General features: G+C 31.6%; 2 protein-coding genes and 1 long non-coding RNA gene across 5 annotated transcripts in view; 2 read left to right on the top strand and 1 right to left on the bottom strand.

Annotated features, from left to right (window-relative positions):
• The window catches only part of LOC115236326 (40S ribosomal protein SA), a 3,336-nt gene extending 1,175 nt beyond the window's left edge, over window positions 1-2,161 (top strand). The window contains exons 2-6 of the mRNA XM_029808707.1: window positions 317-479; window positions 559-770; window positions 977-1,264; window positions 1,485-1,712; window positions 1,993-2,161. Of these exons, the coding sequence (XP_029664567.1) occupies window positions 347-479; window positions 559-770; window positions 977-1,264; window positions 1,485-1,712; window positions 1,993-2,070 (939 nt within the window). The 5' untranslated portion in view covers window positions 317-346 and the 3' untranslated portion in view covers window positions 2,071-2,161. The remainder of the gene's footprint in view (window positions 1-316; window positions 480-558; window positions 771-976; window positions 1,265-1,484; window positions 1,713-1,992) is intronic.
• Window positions 2,162-4,587: 2,426 nt separating this feature from the next.
• Window positions 4,588-10,360, bottom strand: part of LOC115236325 (piwi-like protein Siwi) — a 7,302-nt gene continuing 1,529 nt past the window's right edge. For 2 of the 3 annotated variants that reach the window (XM_029808704.1, XM_029808705.1), the window contains exons 2-11: window positions 10,100-10,261; window positions 9,249-9,348; window positions 8,716-8,859; window positions 8,110-8,318; window positions 7,824-8,009; window positions 7,568-7,738; window positions 7,011-7,290; window positions 6,475-6,836; window positions 5,561-5,969; window positions 4,588-5,236 (exon numbers count right to left, since the gene is read on the bottom strand). In XM_029808704.1, the coding sequence (XP_029664564.1) occupies window positions 4,593-5,236; window positions 5,561-5,969; window positions 6,475-6,836; window positions 7,011-7,290; window positions 7,568-7,738; window positions 7,824-8,009; window positions 8,110-8,318; window positions 8,716-8,859; window positions 9,249-9,348; window positions 10,100-10,249 (2,655 nt within the window). In that variant the 5' untranslated portion in view covers window positions 10,250-10,261 and the 3' untranslated portion in view covers window positions 4,588-4,592. Of the gene's footprint in view, window positions 5,237-5,560; window positions 5,970-6,474; window positions 6,837-7,010; window positions 7,291-7,567; window positions 7,739-7,823; window positions 8,010-8,109; window positions 8,319-8,715; window positions 8,860-9,248; window positions 9,349-9,715; window positions 9,761-10,099; window positions 10,262-10,360 lie in introns of those variants that run through there. The other variant, XM_029808706.1, reaches the window with a different exon arrangement.
• Window positions 6,650-9,247, top strand: LOC115236327. The gene is made up of 2 exons (XR_003884169.1): window positions 6,650-6,778; window positions 8,754-9,247. It is a non-coding gene; the product is annotated as an uncharacterized LOC115236327 (long non-coding RNA).

A 10,360-nucleotide genomic window follows, 5' to 3' on the forward strand; every position in this document is an offset into this window, starting at 1 on the left:
TATATATGTAATTTATAATCAGTTTTTGAACTTTTTCATAGATTTTTATAGAATTTTTATACAGACTTTAAAATTAGAGAGCATAAAAGTCGATTTATTTCATTTATAAAGATTATATTTAAACTTTCCAACAATTGCTTTTTTTTTGTTTTTGCAAAATAAAAGTAGTTTGGAGAGGATATATTTAAAAAAATATATTTTAATACATACAAAATATATATATTGGGTAATTAAGAAAATTTATGTGGTTAGAATGGACACAAAGACTTGCACAAACTTTTTAGGTATTACAAGTAGAAACAAACCTTTATTTCAGGTTGATTCGTAATTCAATCACAACGTTAAAATGTCAGGAGGTTTAGATGTATTAGCCCTCAAAGAGGACGATGTTACCAAGATGTTGGCAGCTGGTACCCACCTGGGTGCTGAGAACGTCAACTTCCAGATGGAACAGTACGTCTACAAGAAAAGAGTTGATGGCAAGTTATTCAAGTATTTCAAACATTATTTAAATATCTTATGTTATGGTTTTTATATAGTATATTTCTATAATTGTAGGTGCTGGTGTAAATGTCATCAATCTACGTCACACCTGGGAGAAGTTACTGCTCGCGGCTCGTGCAATCGTCGCCATCGAGCATCCTAGCGAGGTTTTCGTCATCAGTTGCCGTCATTCGGGCCAAAGAGCAGTGCTGAAGTTCGCAGCCCATACTGGCGCCACCCCCATCGCTGGACGATTCACTCCCGGCGCATTTACTAATCAGATCCAGGTGAAATAATATAGCGAATGAGCGAACGTTTCATTTAATTTTATATTGCATTAAAAGCATATTAGGAATGATGAAACATTCTATTCCAGAATCGACACTTGTTGGCTTTTTTTTGGCTTAATCTTTTCTGATTTTTTTTCAATGTTGTCAGATATTTTGAGGAAAAATAAGTTGAATGCATATCCTAGTGGTTCTTTTTCTTTTAGGCTGCTTTCCGTGAACCACGTCTGCTGATCGTCACAGATCCATCCACCGATCATCAACCCATCACCGAAGCCAGTTATGTGAATATCCCGGTAATTGCTTTCTGCAACACCGATTCGCCGCTGCGCTTCGTGGACATTGCGATCCCGTGCAACACTAAAAGCCTGCATACCGTTGGTTTGATGTGGTGGCTGCTCGCTAGGGAGGTGCTTCGGTTGAGAGGATCTATCCCGCGCGAAACCAAGTGGGATGTGGTAGTCGATCTCTTCTTCTACAGAGATCCTGAAGAGGTTCGTGCACAATTTTGTCGCTTTTTTCTCCTGCTTTCTTTCATTTTTTTATTTATTTTCCATATTTATCATAATGATGAGAGACAATAATAGATCCAGAAACAAATCTGTTGGTTTTTTGTGGCTTAATCTTTTCTGACAAGATAAAAAAAAAATGTTTTTTGCTGTACTTGTCGGATCAGAGTAATCGACGTGACGTGTGAAATTCTCTTCTTTCCAGGCGGAGAAGGAGGAACAAGCTGCGAAGGAGATCGCGCCGGCGAAGGAATTCACGGGTCCGGTAGAGACTGCCCCTGCTCCGGAACCTGGCTGGGTGAACGAGGTAGAATCGACCACCGTGGCCACCGAGAATTGGGCCGACGACGTAGCACCTCCGGCGGCCGCTGCTATTCCCCCGGCAGCTGGCGCCGCGCCGCCATTCCAACCAAGCGGTGACTGGGCCGCGCAGGTAAGACATTCACTTCGGAAATCTATTTCTTCGATTTATTAAATTTAAGTTATGATCCTATGACATTTTTACGTGATTTGTAATGAAGTCGACATATTTCCCTTGATATATATATATATATATTATTTATTTGTGTGTGTGTGTGTGTGTGTGTGTGCGTGCGCGCGTGTGTGTGTATATATATATATATTATATATTCCATAACTTCTTCATTAGGTTTTGTATATAATTATATTAAATGATACGATAATGATTATCAATTGATTGTTTACTTGTCTAGCCTCCAGAGGAGTGGTCAACACCTGTGGCAACCCCCGCTACTCAAAGCTGGGGAGGTGCGAGTAGCGAAAAATGGTAATCTCGCGTTTACCGACATCTTGAGAACAATGCATACTTTGTACAGTGTCTGTAACAAGACCACCCATTAAAACGAAGTCACGTCACTTGTTTCTTTTTTGTTTTTTTTTTCGTACTTTATCCTAAGACCTACCTCCTGTATTTTCACAATTTTTATGATGTTTGAACATTCGATCATTACAATTGTGTCCACGATTAATTTTAAGGTAAAAGAAGATTCGAAAAATACTTTATTTTATTATGATCTTAAAAATGAGGTATTTTTCAATGTCCTGAATTTGCAGATTAAAAGTTGTTTAAGTATTCTAAAACAATTACCTTATATGCGCATATAATATACTTTCTTACAAATTTTAAATATGCATTGCATACATGTCATCATTTTTTTTAAAATTATATGTATGTGTACATATAAGTGGAATCAAATATAAAAAAATTTGATAATTATACAATATAAACATATAATAGCACATCTTAGTATGAAGTATGCTATTTTGAATAATGAAAAAAAAATTGTTTTATGTCAGAAATTGGTACGTGAAACTGATTAAATTGATTCAATCATTATGAAAATATATATACTCTTTACAGCGTTATAACAATTTGGAAAAAAAAAAAAAAATCAAGGGATGATTGGTTGGCACCAATGAAAAGTATTAATATTAATTTTTCAAGAAAGTCGTGTTTTTCTCCAAAAAGTAGAATTGTGAGAATTCAGAAATTATATCCAAATTAATGTAAACACAATAACTTTTTTAACAATACATGTTTTATACAATCCAATTTTAGCAAAACATTTTTCAGCCAAACATGGAATTATAATATTCTTCGTTGGTGGCATCAAAAATAATCTTTGATCGATTATTAAAAAATAATGAAAATATATATTTTAATCAATTTTAATTAAATTACGTTACAAATCAAATTATTCTGCAATCAGAAGAAACATATTTTATAAATGTAACTTTGCAAATAGAACAAAATATCTTAAAATTTATGTTACTTATGGTAATTAACATAATATGTCTATCTCATCTCAATTTAAATGCAATTCTCATTGCAAATAAACAAAAAAACAAAAAAAAAACTATAAATATATATTCATTTTTAAAATCGATGATTGTAGTAATATACGAGGTATGGAATGACACTCTTGGAAACAGTGTTAGTATCACAAGTTCCAAAAAAGTCTTATTATCGACAATTGACTACGAGTGTCGTAAAACCCTGAATAAGATATACTTAATTCCGTGCTATATATTAAATTATAAATTTTTTTACATATTAATCGTTCGCATTTGGTAGTATAATATTGGTAAGATATTAAATATTTTATTATATAATGAGATTATATATATATATGTTTTTTATAGCGCGTGACTATCACGCATCCAACCCGGGTTCGATTCTTGTCCCTGCCACTCTTTTTCTCATTCTTTTTTTATACAATCTAGCAACAAATATTTATTCATGTAAAATAAAATTAATTTAACTAACAATTTTTTTTTTAATTTGCGCTTTCGGAAGGCAATTTTCTTTTAATTTACTCACGAAACTTTTGTTAAACTTACAACCTTATTATTTTATGCATTCTACTCGATATAAAATGAAGCAAATAAAACGCCACTATTTGAACATAGTTATAATTTAATACAAAATTACAAACAAATGTGCAAATGTGTCTATACAACATGGCTTATTGATGGATTGTCTATTGCTTACCATACAAGAGCAAAATTTTATCAGAGAGAGAGAGAGAGAGAGAGAGAGAGAAAAAAAAAAAAAGCAAAAAAAAAAAAAAAAAAAAAAAATCCTTGTGTCCCAACAAAATTCCATGAGAATTCTTTTCCAGGTATAAAAAAAAATTTCCCGAGGTTTTCCATGTTTTTCCAGGGAGTAGACACCTTGTTATACCAAATATTTCGTTTTCAAATTCATAAATTAATAGCTCATTATCAAAAGAATTTGAGACTGGGAAAGTAAGATATGTTAACCATCCAAGTAAATTATAATATAATATAATAAAAAATTATTAAAAAATAACGAAAAAAAATGTTTCATATAATTTTTCCAATTTATACTATTGACGGCTTATATGTGAAAAGATTAATTTATAATCCTATTTGGTTATCTTTGAAGGAATTATGAAAGTCGAGGATCATCTGAAAAGTTGAAACAGCAAAAATCCTAACCGAACTTACTTGATGCAAGTTCTGACTATATTCTATCTTTTCTTTTTTAACTTTATTATTATTCTTTTATAAAACGTCATTTTTAATGTAGAAAAATTTTTATAATTTCTAATTTCTCTTATTTTTGCTTCTTTACTTTCTCTTTTGAAGTTTTATCTTCAAATAATCACAAATTAAAAAAATACTATACCCATAAGTAGTTTGTATCTCAGATATAATACGTCAATAAAAAACAAAATAAAAGTAGTATCTATAATATAAGTACGTATAAAACTAAAAGGATGAAATATGATAATAATAATAAAAATAATGTTGAAACATAAAAGAAAGATTATAAGAAGTATAATGAATTTTGCAGTTGCGAGTCCGGCGCTCGATGAATAAATCTACTTACAAGAAACGCCAGTTTGTGAGCATAGTGGCAGGGTGCCGGTACTCTAACAGTGTTCGAGCAATTGTAGTACATATGGGTTAATTTGTATGACATACGTTGTATCTTGTCCGCATCTATACCGAGATTGTCAAAGATTACACTGTACGAGGTGGGTGATATCGTGCCTTGTCGCACATGTTGCGACACAATGAAGAAGTCGTATTTGATCGGACTCGTGATAACATCGTCGACCACGGTGCCTGCTTCTGGATTATCGTTGTTGTAGAAGAATCGCGTGTTCAATCGCTTCGTCACGATTATAAACGCCATTTTATATTTATCCGGGCCCCCATACAACACGTCAAGAGATTTTCTTATCTGCACTACTTCGTGCTCCATCACCTGCGGTATCTGTCCCTCGCCAACGCCGTCGCGATAGATCACAATGCGCGACGGTAAAGCTTTGTTCAGCATATAGTAGGCCTGCGCGGCCTTACAAATGTTTTGAGAAAGATCGTTTGACAATTCTTCACCGTTTGCATGCGCGCTCACTGCACTGAAGTATTTCGTCATACATTTGTCTAGGGTCGCTACCATAGCGCCTGCAATGACACAAATCAATGTTTAGAAAGATTATCAAATCCCAATGCACATAATATATTACATATTGAGAAAAATTTTTTCATTTCCTTTGATATATAACATTTTCTCATCAAGAAATATCGAAAAATTATACATGACGAAACGTTAAGACATGACGAAAATGGAAAATTCAAGAATTAATCGAAGATTGAGCTAAGAAATAAATCATAACAAATGGCGAGTAAATAAATCGAGATTTAATTTTAAAAACTAGTACTACTGCAATTTTATGCAATACCAACTTTCACAAAAAATTCTAAAATTCAGTGAGAATTCTCACTCACCGAAATCTTTGGTTTTAACAGTTGTGTCATGGCAAACGTCGAATCCAACGACCATCATCCCGTCCAACGGAATATCCACGCACCATGGTGCTCCGCCTAATTTACAATTCATTTGTATCGCTATTTTCGTAGCGATAGACATGACGTTCCTATGCGTCATAGTTTTAATCAAGCAAACTTGCGATGGTATAGGTCGATCTACGCAGCACTTCTTCTTAATTGCAGAGTAACGATCGCTGCGATTGTTCGATACCACACAAAATACCAATTGCGGTATTTTTTTGCTTAGAATTTGTTCTAGAGTTTCACTATATGTACCTGGTCTGTCGTCGCGAATAGTGTGTATTAGCGGTTCTTCTACCCAAAACGATATTCCCTTAGATACTTTCACTAAAGTATTTACGAATTTCTGAAATAAAATATTATAAATTAAGATAAAATACAACTTCCGTTACATATATTTAATGTAATATATGTTTTAATCTAAATTCGCATTATCATGCTTCATAGTCAGCTGTATCTGTTTAAGAGATCAATAATTTTTCAAAATCTTTTCTCCGTTTTCAATTATATTGTATATGCAGTAATAATAATAGTGATAATAGTACTAGTAATAATAGTGATAATAGTACTAGTAATAATAATAATATATACTATATAAAAGAATGAGTAATAGTTGTACTAAAAAAATATAAATAATAAAGACTATAATGATTCCAAAAATGAAAGGAAGAAAGAATATTAATATAAAAACAGACATTTTGCAATTTTTCAGGATTAAGATAATTTTTTCTATACATGCATAAATTAATGAGAACATAAAAATATATAATAATATAAGTAATATATATATATACATATAATGTGAAAGCAAACATATTGTATATATATTGCAAATAAAAATTTTAAACTACCTGGTGAGCATTTTTATCTCTTTCCGTAATTATGATAATCCAATCGCGCAATTGTTTGGAAACTAAACATTTTTTAGTTTGCATTTCTCTTGACCAGTCGCCCTTGTTCTCGCGTGAAGTTGTGATATATGAGTCTCCACCAAATCGAAGTTGCTCAGTGGGTAGTACACGCGCAGGTATATCAAGTAACCTATTATCTAATTGCAAATTCCACTCGGAAAGTTCTTTTACTATCTTATCCGTTCCGTGAAGTCTTTGATTAAAGTTCATCAATTTCCCAATACGCGCTCTTGGATTGAGACGGGTATGTGTAGCCACGCTTGACATAAGCCTATAATTTTCTCTCATGGAATCAGTCAAACCTGTAAATTATAATACAAAAGAAATTGCAACTAGAAAATTAAATCAATAAACAGAAGATATAGATAAATATTTATAACAAGAAAGTAACATCACTGCCGCTAAATCCGTATATAATAGCAAAGAATAATATAAATTTCGGGAAAATTGCTGATAAGATAATTGTAATGACACACCTGTCGCCCGACATAGCTCGGGTACCAAATACACTCGTTCCGCTTCTCCAGCTTGTCGATCTCTTGTTTTAGATTTAGTTACAAGCATGGGTTGTCTCTGATTTCTTATGGCTATTCCATATTTTTTTTTATAATAATCTATATATGTTATTTTGTCGCCGTTTTTCAATGCGAATGAACTAGCAGGAGTCGTAGAAAAGTCCACATCTTCGATGCGATATGTATTGTTGTTATAATGAGTAAGAACTACTGTACCAATTACAGTGTTGGCGAAATTTTCCTATACACATATACATTTTTGCAATAAAATCGAAAAATATAAAAACACGCTTATTGTATCCACACAATTTTAATAAAATTAAAAGTTAAATAGCAATAAAATGAAGGGGAAAAAAAAAATTAAATTAAATTAAATTTTAAAAAAATTTTATATGAATACTTAAATATATAATTTTTCATTAAATCTTTCTTAAAAATGAATAAAAGAATACGAGACCTATTTTTATGCAAAAATTCATAGTGAAGTCCAAGCAGTTTTAGAGTAAAGTCTAACTTACTCTGTATCGTTGATTATTTTCTTGATAACAGGAATTCAGGATATCCACCAAAGTATCTAACCGCATAACTTTGCTTGTTATTTCGGCGCACATTAATATATCGCGTTCGTGTTGACGAATAGATGTCACATATCCTGGCCATAATTCCAATTGATATTCCGGCAAGGTAATCTGCATTTAAGCGATTATATTGCAAGCACTGATTATTTCTCGCAGTGTTAAATAAAATGGTAATTCCATCTGGAGTTATACTCACTCTACTTTCAGGGTCAAAATAATTGCGGCCAACCAATTTTAATTGCATAAACTCATAACATTTTCTCATAATAATATTAAAGAATTGGATATAATGGATATCTCCCACCAGCATATCACCAACAAGACGGACAGTGATCGTTATATGTTGCTCATCCGATTGTCGAGTTGACGTAAATGTCATTAGCTAAATAATGTACCGATTATTACTTATAAAAATGTTGAAGAAAAATACAATTCGAAACGACATTCAGAAGATGTATACTAAACATACATATATTACTTACATCAGGCAATCGATGACTTGTGTACATTACAGTGCCATCAAAGATGTACGGGCCGATACTCTTATAATGCAGTTTGAGTAAACCCTTACGCACAGCTGTGCGATCCTCTTCGGGCGCAAAATCGACGCGATACTGGTGAATGGCCCAATCAGTCGCCTTAAGTAACTTGAAGTAATTTGTTTGTAACATTATTCTACTGCCGGAAGTTCCTAAAAATCGTGTTCAGAAAAAAAATAAAAAGAAGATAAAATGTAATTTTTGAAGTAAAACAAAAATATCATTAATATCGAAAGTACAGAGTACTCCAAAAATTTAATGTACTTAAAGAAATGTTAAAAAATTTGTCGGAGAAAATCTGCAGGAGAATTTTAATATAATATGAAAGAAAATATATGAACATATATATATGTATATATTCTTTCATATTATATTAAATATTATTTCTACAGATTCTCTTTGACAAATTTTTCAACATTTTTTTCAAGTACATTAATTTTTTATTATATATATATATATATATATATATATATGAGAAAATAGATTAACAATTTTCTAGAAAAAATAACAATAATAGATTTAAGAATAGCAAGAAATAAATGTAAATACCTTTTTTTTCTTTTATATGACTCGGCTTTGTGACAAAGATGTCAGCGGGTAAAATTCTCTTGCCGCGAGCCGATCCTCTTCCGCTTGACAGAACTGGTGGAGGGCCACCTGCCGCACCAGCCGCATCTCCACTGCCACCGGCAACTGCAAAGATATTAATATCGATATCTCGTTTAATATCGAAAAAGAACATGTTTAAATATAAATTTTCAAATATTGATACAATTTTTTAAAAAATTTTGATTATATTCTAAAAATATCTGAAGCTATAAATAATATTCAGAGAATGACGTGCCATATGCAGAAAACCATATATATGTTTTTTTGCATCAAAAAATTCGGCTTGTGTGCAATATTGTCAAAAATGTACACATCAATGCAATTTTTACACATGATAGTGCGGTTTGTCATAAGTTTCATGCCCAAAAAGAATCATGCTAGAGTATCTGAGAATTTATTATACAACTAATGCAAACTGCATTTATTATACATTTGTATTGAAGATCTGAAAATAATAATATAATAAAACGAACCAGGTTGAATTGCCATTCTTTCTATGCCTCTGCCTAGCTGTCCAACTGCTGCGCTATCACCTTTCTCGCCAATGTGTTTTTGGCCGCGTCCACCAGTGCTCTATTACAAAATTTACTTCCATCACCAATTGCAATAAATACAATGCTATATATTTTATGTGAATATAATCAGCATATCAATGCAATGTAACTTACATTTACAATGTAGTTACATTGCATCGATAAACTTATTAAAAAAAATAAATATATAATAATATATAATATATAATAACTAATAAACTTATTAGATAGAACGCCAAATTTGAAAACAAGCTTACAGCAAGCTTACTGCCAAAATATTGGTCAATTAATCAGTTAAAACACTAATACAAGTGGTACATTTTCAAAAGCAAATTATACAAATAAATTTCAAATAATTTTCCACAAGAAACATATGATTGCAAATGACATTTCATACCGCTACTAACCTTAGTCAAGCCATTTTAAACCTGTGTCCTGCTTTGTACAAAAAACTTTGCAAAGAACAAAAGAAAGTACATTAATATATATAATAGATATTGGAACATATTTATTGGATGGAATATAATTCTCTAAATTAATCATATTAACATTTTTATATTAGCAAATATGTATGACTCAAATATATAAATAGCACTTTATATATGCAAGAATTGAATATGAAAGGCAACTATCTATATAAACATAACTATGGAAGTTATTATCATAATTTGACAAAAGAAAAATATAATGTTGTATATCTTCAATATAAATCTTTTCATTACTATAACTTTAAAATTCCATTGTTGTATAATTATATGTTAATATTTGATGATAGCATAAATATTATTTACTGTAGAGGCTTGCGCAGCAGGTTGTCCCGGTCTGCGAACAGCCCCGCTGCTCGATGACGATTGAGCATGAGGAAGTTTCTGTTCCTGCTGCGAACTACCTGTACGCTGCTGTATGGCTCGCCCACGACTTCCTCTGCCCCTCTGAGACATTTTTGTTTAGATCTAGAACATTGAAATATTATTAAGTAATATCAAAAGAAAGATATGTAACAAATAAATTTATCAAAGAAAATAAATGTGTCTATATATTTTATATAAAAT

This window comes from Formica exsecta, unplaced genomic scaffold, assembly GCF_003651465.1.
Source record: "Formica exsecta isolate Colony F162 unplaced genomic scaffold, ASM365146v1 scaffold247, whole genome shotgun sequence".
NCBI classification, from domain to species: Eukaryota; Metazoa; Arthropoda; class Insecta; order Hymenoptera; family Formicidae; genus Formica; species Formica exsecta.